Raw genomic sequence first — 18,115 nt, forward strand, 5'->3', positions numbered from 1 at the left:
CAACAAAACTCACAGTAATACTGCAGGCAAGTGACGTTGGCACAGAAGAAGGGAGCGAACTTCCCGCCGCATCGCGCGCCCTGGCACTCGTCACACATCTGGTCATCCAGCACGTATGGCTTTACCTCCACCTGTCGGGGGAAGCGGAAACGGGTCTGGTGAACGGACATTCCTGCTGCTTAAAGACACTCGACTGCGTTCGGGTTTCTCCGCTTTTCCAGAAAGAAAAAGGAGGCAGTAACAGAATACATTAAAGAAATATTGTAATGAAATGCGTGTGAAATTTCATGTCCACTGGTGACGTTGGCAGTCGCTCTCTTGACCAAACAAGAACAAACTAATCAGGAAGGAGAAAGTGAGACTTTTAAACTGACCATTAGCTTTCAATGACAAAACTGTTTATAAATCATACTTTCACACTGCTTTAAAGCATAAATATATACACACACACTTGCACTTCCAGTACCCAGAATCAAAGCTGCTTCAGCAAAATGCATCAGTTTATATCACCTTTTATCATTTATCGGCTTTTAATTTATTCATAGAGGCACTAAACACTTGAAGGCACAGATTTTTCAACATACACTATATACATAAAAACTGGCTACATGAGAACTCCGCTTAATTTATTCTGGAAGGATGTTCTTGGAAGTGTCACTATTAACTATCTTTAGAAAACAAACCAACTCGAAACACAAAACTATTCTCAGCAGTTCCCTCATGCACCTCAACATGATTTCCAATCTTATGTATCTTACCAAAATAATTAAATATGTAAGAATGTAATCAGCTAGACATTAACCCTCCATTATTTTTTTTAAAGGAAGGGTAAGTCTCTGCATGTACGATTTACATGTGCCAATTAAAAGTACTTTCTGCAGGCTGGAATAAAGACCTTTTAGCACTCCAGCCCTGTTAATCCGCACCAATTTCTAAAATAAGGTATGTTAAATTTTGGTCCACAAACCTTGGCAATCTTTTACTGTCCCTTTTCTGTGTCTTTGAGCTGTGTACGTGTACACAACATACTGCTTCTGAAAATGGTTTTGAAAGACCATTTTGCAGAACTACAGACTGCTAGAAACACCTGTCTTACCCAGATAGCTGCTTCCTCCGAGCTCATCTGACTGCTGGAGTGGGAAAGCAGCAGGAATCCAGTGGTTAATTTGCATTATGGCTTTTTGTAACTGAGCTGTAACAGACTGTGTTCAAACAGGAAGAAGAACTTCATAATAAACTACAAAATGATTTGACTGCATCATTAAAGAATGTGCCTTTCACGTTTTCCTTACCTTTAGCAACAGTATTTTCTGACTTTTGTTAGTAAAAGCACTACTGCAGTTTACACTAAGAAATCATTTCTATAATTCTTTTGAGATATCATTACTTGAGAAGAATCCTGCCTATAAACATCGACCTTATGTACAATACTCACACAGAATGTTTGAAATAGCAAAAAGAAATACCATTTTCTCTATTTGCAGGGCAACACAAAGCTGCCTAACTACCCAAATGTCTTGCAGCAGAGAAGCCTTCACGCTCTCGGTGTCAGAAGGAGATGTCCCACTTGGCACGTCAACAGCATCTACGGCTGAAATGAAGTTCACTTCTTGCACCAGTGCCTATGGAGCACAAGCTGTACTGATGATTTTACTACAGTGACCTGACCGGCCACGAGCTACGCTAAAACTTTCCAGTGAACAGCTGCCTCACGCAGTCTTTGCAATTCCAAATTACTGAGAGCACGAAGCAGCGTGAATCCCAGCCCTGGAAGAGCAGTGCACCAAGGCGACCTCAAATTTACTTCAATTCAGAGTGCACGGACACTTTGAGGAATGGAGGTTTTCCGTGAAGTAGACCCAGACTGCTGGCATGGGTATGTTAAACAACGTTTTAATGAAGAGTTTAGACCTGGTATTTGATAGAACAGAACGAAGAGCACTTTATTGAAAAAAGCACCTATCCGCTGGAGCAAATAAATGTATGTGTATGAAAAGGCCTGGAATGAATCTACAGAATATACACATAAGGAAGAAATACAGATCGCAGATGTAACACCTGTTAAGTTACTGTGACACTAAGATTTTTAAGTGGTAGCAACAGGTATGTGGTTAAAAAAAAATGACACAAAAAAACAAAACCTCAAACTATAAATAATGTTTTGGAATAGTACTCAAAAGGTCCATTGCAAGATTTAACAAGGAAAAGAAAGGCTTTTACACAGGTGGAACTAACTGTGGAACCAAAGTCTGTTTCTGGAAATTGCTTTTCTACATTTCAGAAACAGCTAGGAGTTTAGGTGTTTGTTAAAAAAAAGTTTCATGTAATGCAAATAACTGAGTTGTATAAAATATATACACGTATATGAAGAGTTAAAAAATACATGAGTTACATGATTATAGAGAATACGATTAAAAAAAAGGAATATCAAAAGCCCTTTGGCAAATAAACAGAAAAGTTAGTAAACTCTGCCCATCATGATAAGGTTTAAAGACAAATTTTTCAAAATATTTGGATTTAGCATTACTGCATTTTGCAAACAAACTGTCTCAGGAAGCATATGCATTTTTAAAATAAGAAACACAAAAGCTAATAAAAATGCCAAAATCAAAAGGTTTAAGAGATCTTTCGAGAGACCTCTTGAAATCTACTCTTTTTTTTTCTGGTTATGTGCCAGGAGCCTGCAATACACCCACTCTTTTTACCGTAAATGTCTCTTTGCCTTTCTCTGTAATATTGCAGTTCTGTGCCCTATATTAAACAATTATGTAACTTTCCCTGCATAGAGGAAGCATGGCCATTTCAGAGGCGGGCTCAGCATCCAGAAATACCACACATTTCTGCTGAACTATGTCTATAGGCAAAAAGAACCTACACGGATCTTAAGCCTCCACTAGCATACATCCAATTTTTGCTAAGAATTCTTTTTTTCCTGTGCAGGCAAAGGTTAGTGTTGGAAAATTGCTTTAAAAATATTGTTTTTATTTTATGGGTGGGGAAAAGAAAGGACAGAAAGATTTCTAAGCAGAGATTGTTTTTGAAAAGATTTCCACTGTTTTACAGAATTTTTCCCAGAGGTTCCCAGTTCTCCTCAGATATATAAGAATGAGTCTTCACATCCCACTTTATTCGCTGTCATACTTGGTGTATTAACAATGAATAAATTTGCTAACTAGCTTTATCCAAGAAAAAATAAAAACAAATCAGGAGTAGGCAGTCAAACACCAGTCTTCATGATTGTCCCTTGCTGCCAACTTGCTGCTCAATTTTCCAAGCTAAAGCATCCAAAAACACTAGTTTCAAGAAAATATAAAGAGCAAGCATCTACTTTCATTTGAAAAATAAAAGTCAGGAATGAAGTTGCTTTCCAATATCAACCAATGAAATAACAGAAGAAAGAGGGGACATGTGAAAATTTGATTTTTGGGAACATAAATAAATTTAACCCCTTTGATTGTTTTATTGCCAGCTGAACTCAACTGTGGAAATAAGAATTTTTTTGCATTAAATTCAATGTCGAAATTATCAGACAACAGGTTGCATCTAGCTTCCAAAGGAATAAACTGTTCTAATATTATTTATGGATCTAGAAATAAAAAGTAGAAAAGCTAATGCTGTGCGAATTCAGCTTCCCTAAGTAATTTAGTGAATAGTTCACAAAATGCCAGATAAAATAGACCTAAAATCTGATTTAATCATTCATGGCTGTAAATCAGGTCAAGAAAAATGTATGGGCTTCATTACACAATAAAAACTAAAAGATAAGTGCAGTCCAAAAGTATGATGCAAAGAATAGGTTTAGAAAGACAGTAAATTACACAAAAAAAAGAGGGTTTTGCTCTGTTTTGCTAGGCTCTTCACTGTGAATACACTGTGCAATATAATCAATACAATTTTCCTGCGGCAGAATTACAGAAGATTCAGAGAAGGGGAATGAAAACTATGAGGCAAAAAAACCCTTCTTATGAAAATCCTTCTTATTAAATGAAACAGCAAATGTATGGTACTTTTATCTTAAAAAGAACGGAAATACCACAGCAAATGACACAAATATGTAAAATATAAATGTAAGATATAAAATATAAATTGGTGAAAAGGAAGAACAAAGTCTTCCACTCTCTCAGATAATAATATAAGAGCCTAATGACACTGCAGACCTTGGGCTTGGGCACACGGTTTAAATGGCCTCAGATTTACATGTGTAACAACAATATTCAAAGTTTTAGCTGTTGTTAATGACATGTCTTTGTAGAGGAAAAGGCCCCAGGTTTTAAGACAATTTCTACTGGCTGAAGAAATACCCTGCAAGGTAAATTTTACACTATAATTGAGCCATGAGACATTTCTCTATCTTATTCGAGACAACTTATGTTAACTAGATATTAAGTGGACCACCAAGCACACTGCTCACCTATGCTCACCTATTTGAGTTTCTACTGCATTTTAATCCTTATAACTGTAATCAAAGGCAGGAAAATTATATTAACCTGTGGGTGGCAACTGAACACCACAATAAAGCTTGTGTTCACATAGAATGCAAGCTGCCTTGAAACACTGGATTTTTAAGAGTCAAGCTCAGGGAAGAGAATTTATAACCAGAAGAAAAATAGATAGTGACTGGGGAGAACTAGAGATCCTGAATATGATTCACAAGAGAAAATGTGTTGAACTGAAGACAGCCAGTAAGAATGGCCAGAGAACAAACGTGGAGAATTCTGCCTCCCTCCTGCCCCTGCAGAAGTTTGGTATTTATATAAAATCACATTCACATCTGATGGCTTCTCTCTGGAATCAAGCATTTACAACACTAAAATTGCCAATCTATCATCCAGGTCTGTTGCATAATAACTTCCCACTTCCATGGGAAGAGGAAGACCAAGAGAAAAGTGCCCTTTCGTTTACAGGGCTTAAGTCAATTTCTCTCACCTTTTATGGTGAACTAGTCAGGATGGGAAACATTATCCGCTGCTGCTGTAAAGTTAGGTTGCTTTATAGCTAAAATGCAATACAGATAGTACCTTAAACAGGCTAAGCTGTATCTGCTTCTGAGCAATATATCTGAGCAATTCTTTAGGAGTACAAGTTCTGGATTCTGGTCCTGACTCCATTTTGTCCAAATACTCAAATGCAAGATCATGAAGAATCTCACTCCCCCTGACACAACAACACTACCACAGCCACTGTCCCTAGTACAGAGAGCCCCAAAGCAGCACTACTAGCCAAAGTCTGATGCAAGATAAACACAAAACAAGGAAATACATTAGCAAATATAGTTGTGGCTTGCCTCTTGCCCCGTCTGGGGTCTGCAGAGGACACTGCACCTTGAACTACTTACTCAACACATTTTCCTCTAAGGCTCACTTTTTTTTTAATGGAACATCTATTAATACCAGTGACCACCTCTACAGCTCCCAACATCAAAGCTGGGGACACTTGAAACTGACACAATTTTGGTGTCAGGTTTTTTTGCTACTCTCATACTTTTAATTATGAGTAATGAATTGACTAGACTTCTTAATATCAAGCTAATTTTCCTTTTGCAAACAGTAAGTATGTATCAATGCTTCTTTTAATGCTAAATCTACCAATGTATATTGGTAAATACGCAGAAGACTCTCTCTGAGGGACATGATAGGACATTTCATATTTAAGTGTCAAGCTTGATTGATTTTCCCAAGCACTGAGCCCTGCCAATTATGGCTGAAATTCTGGGAGCTGAAAATATAGAAAAGCTCTGAAACTAACAGGTAATATAGTTTCCTACAATCACAGGGGAATTCATCACAGAATTTGTTTTCCTTAAAATAAAGGAAGAATGAGTTTTTCAAGCCCTCTGCTCATACACAACAAAAGTCTGAGCACACTCACATATGGCACAGCATATGCCAAGGAACAAACTGCTGCTCCGTGGAGTCTGTGTTCTTCGGGCAGGGGCATTCATGGTTTAATCCTTGAAGCCAGTGGAGTTACAGGACTATTCAAAGAAATGTATTCAAAGAACTTCCACCAAAGCATATCAAAATGCAATGTATAAAAATAGATGGACCCTCACTTGAGAAGGCATGTAACAAATAATTTGCAAAATTAATAATTATGTGCAACTTACTCGTTTATCAATATCGCCATGCTGAAGTTGAACAAACCGAGCGCTAATGGCAGCAATATAGCTCTGCTGATTGGAAAAAGCAACACGTCCTGCACCCTTGGGGTATTTCAGCTCGGGGTCGGTATCAATTCCTGCGTAACACACTCCACCATAGAGACGGTCCATGATCATTGCCAATTCCACTATAAGGGAAAAAAAAATCCATTTTAGGTGTTCTTTTACAAACTTTATAGAGTACATTTTTATTTAAAATATTTTTAAAACGTGTTCTGGCAAGCCTCTTGTAACATTTTTTAGTCAATTCAGTGTTGCAATTTATTTAGGGAGAATATTTAAAGAATCTTTCAGAATCATATCCTACACTAATATATCATGGCAGGTATTTTATAGCACTGTTTAAAAAAATCTAACTCTTGTGACATTATTTACATTTTGATTTTGGTGACAAAAAATGAAAATATTTTCTACAGCTTCAGAAACATTTCCCAGTGATTCTAGGGCAGAGATTCCAAAACAGAGATCTGTGGTCAAAGCCAGCATGAAAAAATTATTAGAAAACACCAAAAACAACATTTGATAGTACTGTGTGTAGTCTGCTATCAAGACAATCTTCTATTATATGTATGTAAGTATGTATTCACACAAGCACACACAGCCTGCATAGCTCATATTTCCCATAATTTCCTCTTTTGCATACAGCCATAGCTTATCTCACCAGCTCTTAAGGGCCTGGGGACTCCTCCAACAAAAATTGTTTTTCGAGGATCAAGAGGCTGGGAACCATCCATCACAAAGTCACTATCACTTAGGTTCCAGGGACGGATCTGAACCTATTAAATAGGAGAAGAAAATGGTATGTTACTTTAAGTTTTACCATGTTACAGACATATGTTCATCAGCCTATCTAAACTGTCAAACAGTCACAAACCCATTAGCTTAAAATGTCTAGCTGCTCTATTTAAATTCTATCTATTCAAAACACTGTAATTTTAAAATCATCCAATTATTCCAGATGTTGAGCTCTGCCGACAGTAGTTTGCTTTTGATTATTTTCATCATCATCATTTCAAATGCAGCTTTAGACAGATGGCAGCTATAGCCTGCAGGCCATCTACTGTTTACTTACTGGCTTGTCCTTGATCGTGGGACTGGAAACACACAGATAGAGCTTTCCATCTTCTTCGATACAGGCATCAATCAGTGCCTGAACAGAACTTTCTTCTTGGAAAAGGAGGAACGCATAACCTGGGGGAAAAAAAAAAAAAAAGAAGATTCAGTTTTTATTTTTCCTCTTACCTTTCCTCAATCTTGTCAGTTTTCTCTGTAAGAAAATGTTTGTTACAATATTTGACAAAGTTAAATTCGTTGGCCAGCCCTCTTTTTCACTTATATACTATTTTGCCACGATTGATTAATTTCAATAGAGCTCCAAGCAAGTATTTCTGTTTTCGGAAAGAATTTGCCTAGAGAGATTAATAATCAAATAAAAGCAAACCTGGCTGCTCTAACACACACTGGAAATCAGCACAATTCATTGCCAGGAGTGGACATTATACAATGAAAATCCGACTTGGCACAAAGGACTAATCTCAATTCTGAAGATTAGATCAAAGCACTTTGTTACATAAGTGATCCAGCAAGCCTCTCAAACACTACAAAAATAGGAATTAAAATGGTTATTGAATTCTACAGGAGGTACAAATAGTGCAACAAACAAAGAACCATACATTGCAGAATATTTTGATGGTTACAGTTTAATAATACATATAAAACTTTTTTATCAGGTGCCTGATAGTATGACTACAGTTGCATTCTCAAATAGATTTTAAAAGAATCATAAATCCATGTTTCTTTCTGACATTAACAATAAACATGAATTTTTCACACTAATTAGATTTTATTGCTTGAACAAAAAGTAAACGCTGAAGCAGCTGCTTTGCAGCGCGCTTGCAAGAGGCAGCGTGGCCTTTGGAAACGATGTCCATCTTCTGGCCCTGCTGAACAAGGCAAAGGTGGCACCGCGCGCCGTGAACAGCACTGAAGAACCAATGCGCTAACCAAACATCAGAGAAACGGCAGCAGACGGAACCTGTACTTGTCCTTTCAGTCACCTTTCCTTGTTTCTTATCCCTGATCCCAGAGCCCTGCTCCTGATAATTACAGGGGACATGTGACAAAGTTTGTATTTTTAGTCTGTATTTTTATTTTATTTTTTACCTTTCTCGTAAATATTCTGTAGGAAATCTTTCAAACTGAACTCTAGCTGAAGTATTTCCTTGTGAAGTCCGTTTTTATCATTGAGCTGTTTTTTAAAGATAAACTACATACATTAATATCAGTCATTATTTAGATTCCAATTCTCTTTTAGCAGATACATCTTCCTGCATTTTGCAAATTGGAGTTAACATACTATCCATGCAAGACTGACTGCATCTGGGCATGCGTGGACTGGAAGAGGTGATCGAGACCCCCATCATTCTCCCTGCTTCCACTGAAGCCAGGAGCACACACATTCCCGTTTGAATGAACTCAGTAGAAGAATGGGACAAATGCAAAACCTTGACTCATGAAGGGGAGGGCTGAATGCAGTTTTTATTGTACAGTTTATTGGAGGCCCTTTCATGTAACTTTCCATGCACAAACATGGTCAGCACTTTGCAAAAACCTACCACCTGTCTGCCTGTAGCTATTAATATGCCTAACTATGGAAGTTGGTAAAAAGATAAAAAATTTAAATATAAGAACTTAATGACAGAATAATTAAGAATAATTAGGGTTACTATGTCACACCTGAAATAAAAGCACGGAGAGCAAAAACAGAACTATATATTATTACTGTTTTCTCTACGCCATCTGTAAAGTACCTGGGTTCACCCCAGTAACTTTTAAGCACTCGTAGGGAGGCTTGTGTCAGATGCTTAGCTGTACTATTCTCCTTCTGAAGACATGAAGGCATCTAGTATATGATCTAGCATCAAACTGTTGGGCTCTACTTTTGCTCCGAGCTCCAGTCTTTCATTAATTTACAAGGCATCCTTGTTTCCTCTGCAGGTCTGGCTTGAAAAGCTACAATGCAGCAGTGTTTATAATCACCCTCAGTCTGAGCTGATACCTCTTAACGAAAAAGAAAACTTCCAAAGACTTCAAGAAATTAAATGCTTTTTCTCTTTAATATGCTGGGGGAGCAATGATAGTAGAAAACACATCAGATAAAATAATCAAACCTTCATCAGGATTAACATCTCTCTATCAGCTGCTGTTCCAGAATTGTGCTGGGCTTCAGTGCAGGACTTGCCAGCCCTGTGCAAGTCTTTTAGCTATACTAGGTTTGAGCAAATACATCAAATGTCCTGATGTTACAGTGACCAGAACCGGCCTCAATACTGCACTACCTGTACTGCCTGGGTTCCCACTGACCAGAGGAAGCCTAGACACAAACCACACATGAAGATGCCTACAGTCACTTGCCTGAATCCAGATCTTAGGCCCACCAGGACCATCAAATAAGCCTGGAGTGACTTAGACAGAACTTGGATAGACCTAAGACTTTGCTACTTCAAGTAGAAACAGAACATTGTGAACCTATTTTCAGTCATTTCTATAAATCATACCACTGTGTAACTGGCAGGATAGAGCACCACAGAAACAGCAAGATAATCAGGAAAAGCTGGAGATACTGTCTTGTTCAGAAGAGATTATCTTCTGTTTGACACTGACCGCAATCAGACAGGATCCCAAACAACTGGTCAGATTTGGGAAGGCCTCCTTTGGACTGGCATATCCTCACTATGAGATTTCTCTGAGTTTAATTTTTATGAGAACAGAGTCCTCACTTCAGCAAGTTGCTTTGAACATGCGTGTTGTTTCATAAATAAATTTGCTAAAAAAGTCATAACAGGAGTTATGGTAAATAGTGACAAGATAAAAAGGAAGGAATTCCCCATTACAGTTGGAAGATCACTTAGGGACTTCGTATTTCAAGTTTACCAGATTTTATTTGCCTGCTTCAAAGTAGAGTTTCCTTGCAAGTCTAGTTTGAAGTTTTAAAATCTCCTTTTTCTCTGGGCCTAATTTTGTGGTGAACTGATGTAAAATGTAATTGCTTAGGGAAGAACAGTTGGTTTTTCTCAGGAGGCAGCAGCCTTGAAGGATCAGGACACTTTTTGCATTCCTTCAAGCAAGGAAATACTTCTCACGAACTTGGCCCTCCCTCAGAACTTGCTGTACACAGGGCACCTGGAAGGAGGCACAGCCTGGAAAACTGACCAAGGGGCTAACAGAGAGGCCAGGGCACCTTGTCACCACACAGAGGCTCCTGCATGAACCAGCCCAGAACCGGAGAGCTCTGAGGCATCTCGGAAAGTCGCATGTGCCAAAGCTCTAGCAAATTCGAACAAACGAAAATATACACCCAGAATTAACTTCACGCAGATTAATAAGGCACTTCAAATATAGTTAGAAAATGAACTCCTTGTTGTTAATTATTGATCAGTCTCAAAGCTTTCTTAGCATTTACTCTAACTTGAGCGCTCCTGATTAACTTAGTAAGTACATATATAGTTTCTTGTTTGCACAGTTGAATCCTACTACTACTTAAAGTCACAGATCTACTACAGAATAATCACAGGCCATATCTGTTGCGCTGAAAGAAGCAAATATGAACATGGATATTCAACAGTTAATAGTAAACTATGTTTGCAGGCTATCTACACAGATAAATCTACAATATATTTTAAGTATTTTGTTACTGCCACATAACAAAACAACATTGCAAAAAAAATGAGAAGTTTAAAAGAGTCAAAAACATAAGAATCATTAAATATCAAATACAGATCAGTTGACCACATGCATCAAAATTAATGCTTAGCATCTAAGTGTTTCCTGAGTTAATTAGATCAGTAGAGGAAAGTTCTGTCTTTATCCTCTGCTTTTAAGAAAGTCTGTTTATAGCACTTAATATTTTATGCTGGTAATTATCAGTATTCCGACTACAGGAAAAAGCTTTACTTAATTAAAAGAAGTCTGGAAACATATCCTTAAGAGGTGCAGAATCTGAGACAGGACTAATGGAAATCCTTGGAACTTAATGCCAGAACTGACTCCCTTTAGATCTCCTGCATTTTTATCTTCAACACAGACTTTGCAAGTTGCCTCTTCCTCAGAGCTCCTCGGGGGTTTCTCTTGGTACTTTGTGAATGCACATACCCTCTCTACAGTAACTGAAGGTAATTCCAGCAGTAGCTTTGTGAATCAGACCGACCAATTAAAAAAGCCCGTGTCTCTTCAGCATTCCCTGAGTATCCAAAAATAATATTCAAAGACTTTAAATTCCTTTTCCCATTCTTTAGAGGGTCATTTGTGATAATATTTCTGTATTTTCGCCAGGATATTTTTTTTTTGTCACTTCAGGCAAAGAGATGAATTGCTGTATTCTCTACACACCGAGTAATCTCCACATTGTCTCAAAATTTGGAAGAGATTTTTCCATTTCCTTAATGCATTCCAGTACAAAAGTGCACATGTACAGAGATATGATGAATAATTTATATTATTTAATTATACAGCATGGTTCATCCAATACTTAAACCAGGTTTTGAGTATTATTCAAATTGCAGTGATATAGATAATTAAAATCAATAATTAACCTGTTTACAGAAGCAAGAATTAGTGCTTCAAGTTCACAGCATCTAAGTGCAATGAACATAAAGTTGATATTTTGATCTTTTTTTCTGTGTACCTTTTACTATTTTGCTTTTTGTAAAAGCAAGTGTTTTCAAAATCTGTTATAAATATTTCAAGTAACAGAGTATCCGCTAAAGGCATATTTACAAGTTACAAATCTATTAAGGTATATCCTATAACATTGAATTTCAGAAGTGAGTTGCATTTTTCCACTCCTTGCACAATTTATATCTTAATCTGTGGCAACACATCAAATTTAACCATGTTTACCATACATGTTATTACAATTCAATTTCAGAATTCTGACTACGACTTTCAATCAAAATTTGTCTCTAAGATTTAGTCTTAAATATCTGACTGAAATTTAATTTTAGAAATTGGATAAAACACAAATAAATGCCTTTAAACTATTGACACAAATACTTATACATCACTAATCTGGTATTCAGGAAATCAGAATATACAAGACTTCAGAAGTCCAGCAGTGAAGTAATAAACAAGACAAAAACAATCATCTCAGATGGCAGACTTGGTGCGTAAAGGAGCCTTGCCTGAGCCCGCACAGAAACTGCTGAATTAACTCTTCATAGGCATTGCAAATTACACCTTTCGGAAAAAAAGGAGTCTTCCAGATTCTGATTTACAAGTCTTCCAGATTCTGATTTACATTTAGGGACAGGCCAAAACCTTCAAACTCTCTTACCTTTAGGTGGAAAGTAGGACTTGCTTTCTGCTTTGTGAGGCCAGTCAACTACCAGCGGCCCAAACCTTCTGAAGCTAGCAGTAATTTCATCTAAAAACAGATATAATAATTGTAATTAAATTAACTGACATTTATAACTTTAAAAAAGTAGTATCAAGGACCTTTGTTTCTTTTATCTGTGAAATGTCATTCTGCAATTTTTATGAACTTTAAAAAAAGATACATTTTCCAAGGCTTATTTATGCAGTATGTGTTCAGTGATGTAAGCAAATTTTGTCTTTTATTGTACAATGAAAGCAATTATTTCGGAAGGATACGCACCGCTCCAGACAGGGGGTCGAATGGTATGGTACTTCACAGCTATCATGCTTGCATTTTTCAGCAGACCCCATGCACAGATCAAGCATGAAAACTCACACTGCCTGTTTTGAGATGGTTCTGCCATAACCATAAACATTGGGACCGCTGCAGGACCTACCATGCCCCCTGCACAGCATCGTGATGTCTTTCTATCCCTGCTGCTCCTTCCTATCATTGCTTATAAATCCCTCAGGCAGCAGGAAAAATAAAACAACCCTCAACCCTGCAAGCACAACTCCTACAACACAAATATGTGTATGCTGTTTCTTTCAGTTGCATCCCACCATCAGCACGTGAACAGTCAGGAGAGAGATTTTTTTTTTTTGCTTTTTCCAATGCATCTTTGATTAGTGTTGGAAGCTACAGAGCATATTTGAAATAGAAGCTACAGCAACTAGAAAAAGAAAGTTGAGCTATATTAAAAAAAAAAAAGGGCATTGCAGGAGAGTATTTTGTTGAAGATGAAACCAAAATACAGTCTTCCCACGTCTGAGGGATAATTAACCACAGGCAGCTTTCTGTGTTTGCAAGCTGCTCTTAGATTACATTGAACCTTGTAAATGGATTTCTCCCTACATTACAAAGCTAGCATGTAATTTGTTCTTATCTGTACAGGAGAAAACTAATATTAAATATCATGATTACTTCAGATCAGCAGTATGGTACAAAGCAATTCCAACTGCATCACAAAATAAACCGAGCTTCTGTGGTACATTCTGTACTCAGGGCATCACATGGTAGTCTGCCACTTGACCTTTCTCTGCCTGAAGTTCTCTATCTGTGATGGAAATAATATTAATCTTCCTAAACCCCTTCTAAGATGTTTAGGTAACAGCAAAATAGAATCTGAAGTTCAATTAGGAAAAGTCATTTGCTATTAGCAGAGGACAAAGTGAGCACAGAGTGGATACCATGGAGGGCTAACATGCATCTAAAAGGATTATGCACTCCCACAGCACTGCAGGTTGAGCATGAATCCAAAATCCTGGCTTCACATGGAACTCTGCAATCTGCAGGTGCAGAAGAAAGGGTAACTAAAGGAAGGGATGACATTACAGCAAGTCTAACATACCTATCAAGTCTCAACAAAAACGTGGTTGTAGCCTCACCACCACGTTATGTCACTGGGTAGGCTGCTCCCTATGCAGTCCTGCCTGTCCAGCTCTTTGTCTCTCGCGCCCTGCACAGCTGGCCCGCTGGGCAGCTCACCTTCATCGATGTCCGGCGGGAGGCCCCCGACAAACACCTTCCGAGAGAAGCGCTCAATGCGCTCCCCGTTCTGGTGGGCCGAGTAGCAGGTAGGCGAGTTCAAGACTCCAACTTGATCACTGTGGCCATCATCCAGCAGACCGTCATCTATCGGGAAGAGCGAAGAACGGCCTGAAAAAAGGAAAGGAAAAATAATACTACATGTTAGAACAATTGCAAGATACTACAGAGACAGGTAGTTTTAGTGAACAGGGGAACAGTCTAGAAAGTAAAAACAAAAGCATCAAGGTATTAGAAAAGTATACATTAGTTTAAAGGAAAAACATTAAATCACACAAAAAAGCATTAAACTTCAGAAAAAAAAATCAAGATTATAAACTGATGTCAATATAAGCATAATCTTTCATACAACTTATGCTGTAGTTATTCTGCATCATGTTTTTAAATAAAGGGTAGTATTTACAAAGAGATCATAGTAAGAGCTGCTTAATCGAACAGAAGGAAAAAGGAAACTATATATACAATAAAAAGTTTCAGACAAATAGGTTTTCTCCCTTTTAAGGGATGTGATGCTAATTAACTAAGACCTAATTCTCTCTAATTTCTAGAGGAAGCAAAAGAGAACTGCAACAGACGTGCATGAGGTAACCCCTGACACGGGTTCCGAGGCTGGCTCACGCGGCCTGCTCCCGGCAGCCTCGCGGTGCGCTCCGCAGCGAGGGAACGGCGCTATCGCTCTGCTGAGGCAACGCGAGGCCGGGCCTCAGGGACTGCCTCAGGGCCTCAGGGACTGCCTTACCCCATACAGAAACGTCCAGACCGAGAGCTACTGTAACCGTAACACCTGTCCACAGAATGGACGTGCAAAGCAAAGCAAGCAAAACATTTTTAAGATGTGGGCATGGGTGAAAATATAGTAATTCGTCCCGTTTCTCTCATACAAATACACCTCCTCTCCTCCCCTCATCTTTTGCTTTTACAAATTTCAGAAAACTCCACAACAGATTATGGAAACCAGGATATGCATCTTGCATTATTCAAACTTCTGCTGCTTTAGATTAGCAACATTAGTGACAGTTTCAAATATAAAAGTTTGCCTTTAACTTCAAAAAGCCCCAAATGAACCTACTTCTGTAGGCCAAAATAAACACATCAGATGACCACTAATTCTCAAGTGCAATTCCTGCCTCTTTTTCCCTCTCTCAGTCATTTTTAAAATTAGTATTAATTCATCTGCTTAAAAAAATCATTTGGGGCAAATAATTTAAATATTTATATAAAAAATTAAAGTATTTTATATTTAAAAATAAAATAGGCTAACTAAGTCCACCTCAGACAACTGCTCCTAGATTTGCCCACTGCAGACCCATAGGCAGGAGCAGCAGGTCCCTGATAACCTGGATAGCTGCAATCCTCCCACCTCTAATTTTCCTCCCCTCTCAGGGGATGCTGTCTGGAAAGCACCTTAGAAATGTCTGCAGAAATAGTGCTGATCCGCTGCAGGTGAGGGCAGTATCCAAGACTTTGAGAGAACCACCTGAGAATCAAGTTTTAAGACAAGGGTGGAGAAAAGACAGCAAATGTCATGACTAACATTGACCTACGTTGGGGTAATGATCCCTGGCTCTAATTTGGGTGCTGAATCTATTATAGTCTGTCAAAAATACTGAATGGAAACAGAAAATGCCAGACATCAGCAAAACATAACACAATGTCATAAAGGATCACAAAATAAAAGCCAGACCCAGCCACATGCTAGACACCACCTGTAATATTTTATTGTGGTGTTCCACATTATGGCATAGAAAGAAACGCACAAAACAGAGAAATATAGTAGGCTCCTTCTTTCCACTGGAAATGATGACATGCTTGTTGGAAAATGTGGGCAACAGGTAGCAAGGATGATCTCTTTGCTGCCACCATAAAGAAGGAGTTAACAAAGCTGAAACAAGAAGCTGAGAAGATGGTTTCTGTGAATGATCTATAACAGGATAACAGGAGCAAACGATGGCATGATGCTATCAAGACTCAAGAAAGGAAAGTGCTGCAGCTCAGGAATGTAGGTGTGGGTTTCAGATAGAAAGAATAAGAAAAAGTGGTCAGATCTTATGCTTGCATACCAAGTGTCGAGATTTGGATAAACACTCAAGAAAAAAGGATGAAATGCTACTGATCAGAATGATGAAGAAGAATGAGCTCGTCCTGTAGTGATACAGAAGGAATAAATGGCGGAAAAAAGAAGGAGTAGAGCAAAGCTCTTGGAGTTGGACAACGTTCCCTTAAACTGGAGGCATTTCATGGGAAACTCCCACAGTGTAACCTGAAGACTTTTTACTAATATGAAAGAGTTATTCTTAATGTCTTAAGTCTAAAATGGATACAATTGAGTTCTGCTATCTTTTCAAAAAAATCACATGGTTTTGCTCTGTATATCTACAAGGCTCCCTACTGCACGGAATGAGAAACAAACTGCTAAGTGACTTAAATTTTTTATAAATGCCTTAGTTGCAATATTATGAGGCTAACAAGTTTTTCTTTAAATTGGCATAAAAACCCCACAATTTATACTTGTGTTTTCTCACCCTGAAAATTATATATTTATACTTGTCTAGAAGCATACCTTAGATACCATCATTTCTGATCTACAGTATATGCAAGTATATAATGAAAAAAAAAAAAACAACCAAACCAAACCAGAATAATCCACAGAACAGATTTGTTCTCATGGCCAATGATAAAATCTAAGAAGGAGAGTCTATGGCTCCGTTCTTATTGCGCATTCAATCGTCAGGAGACATTCTGAAGAGGTATCGGTGAGAGCAGTTTTACCCTGATGTGGGTAAAAGTTTGCCCAAAGCCTGTGGCTCAGCAGAGAGCTGGGATGGCACAGAGGAAACAGATTAGCACATTCGGAGCAATACGTTGCCCATGACTCCCAACACTTCCATGTCTCTCCTCTTCCCTTTTCCATGTTTCTCAGCTGGAGAGAGGTAATTTTCTAGGCTTTCTGTTTCCTCCCAAAGATTCTGAAGTAAAAGGCAAGTTCTCTAAAAACACTTATTTCTTTTTTTTTTTTTTTAATGCACAAATAAGATAGAGAAATTTGCACATATAGTAATGATAGAAACATGAAAACAAAGGTTTGAATGAAGTGGTTCTTATTCTTGCTCCAAAACATGCCACCACACAAATTAATTATTACGTATAACCAAGGAAAACACATTTATTGCTAATTTCAAGATGGAATTTTCAGGATTTAGCATAATGAATTAAGCAGAATTTGACAGGAAGTGTTAAAATATAATTGCATTATTATACATTTAGACCAGGATCTAGATCATCACTTCTCTCCAAAATAAGGTTACGAAGCAGCCATTTATGAACCAGTGTAGAGATCAGGGAAGATAGACATGAACTTGAGCATATCCCAGTATCTGAAGTTATCAGAGGATCTTGACCTTTTTGCCTGCCTACTTCACACAGCCTGTATAACCACCACAGGTCACGGTCTCACATTGCTAAACCAGTGTAGCTTTCTGAGGTCAACGAGCATATATTGGCTTGTACTATGAAACTTGGTTTACTCTTTGGAAGAGGTATTTAATGCATTTCTGACCAAGTCTGTGAGAGGATTTTAGTTGAATGCTATATACTACCACACATAGAGAAGCAAAAGAAGATGAATTAAAAAACAGAAAAACTAGCAAACTGCATACTATTAACAGAGACAACTCTGCAAGCAGTAGCTATTAGCATTGACTGAATTATGATTAGTGCTACAGTGTTTTAACTGATTAAAGGATTTGTAATACAAACTTAATGCAAAGAGATCAATGGCCAAAAGAAATCAGACCCCATCACTCCTTCCCTCACACCCTCCATATTCCCAAACTAAGCAAACATGCAGATGAGAGTTTGTAATCAACCAACTGGAGTAATTAATCACAATGATCAGTAACAGCCCAATCAGAATTAATTGCACTATAACAAACAGAAGTGGATTACCTCGTCTTCGCCCATAACTCCTCGCTGCATGTAAACAAAGGACAAGTTGT

The 18,115-nt window shown here is 38.0% G+C and overlaps 1 protein-coding gene across 2 annotated transcripts in view; it reads right to left on the minus strand.

Annotated features, from left to right (window-relative positions):
- Positions 1 to 18,115, minus strand: part of CPEB2 (cytoplasmic polyadenylation element binding protein 2) — a 50,087-nt gene that overhangs the window by 3,834 nt on the left and 28,138 nt on the right. Inside the window, exons 5-11 of one of the 2 annotated variants that reach the window (XM_088539971.1) lie at positions 18,066 to 18,089; positions 14,061 to 14,231; positions 12,492 to 12,581; positions 7,233 to 7,351; positions 6,822 to 6,936; positions 6,107 to 6,288; positions 1 to 131 (exon numbers count right to left, since the gene is read on the minus strand). The exon at positions 1 to 131 is cut by the window's left edge and continues 3,834 nt beyond it. In XM_088539971.1, coding sequence (XP_088396097.1) covers positions 1 to 131; positions 6,107 to 6,288; positions 6,822 to 6,936; positions 7,233 to 7,351; positions 12,492 to 12,581; positions 14,061 to 14,231; positions 18,066 to 18,089 — 832 coding nt within the window. The remainder of the gene's footprint in view (positions 132 to 6,106; positions 6,289 to 6,821; positions 6,937 to 7,232; positions 7,352 to 12,491; positions 12,582 to 14,060; positions 14,232 to 18,065; positions 18,090 to 18,115) is intronic. The other variant, XM_088539970.1, reaches the window with a different exon arrangement.

The sequence above is a fragment of the Tinamus guttatus genome, unplaced genomic scaffold, assembly GCF_059628265.1.
Source record: "Tinamus guttatus ecotype Peru unplaced genomic scaffold, ASM5962826v1 Tinamus_guttatus_pri_ptg000052l, whole genome shotgun sequence".
In the NCBI taxonomy this organism is placed as follows: Eukaryota; Metazoa; Chordata; class Aves; order Tinamiformes; family Tinamidae; genus Tinamus; species Tinamus guttatus.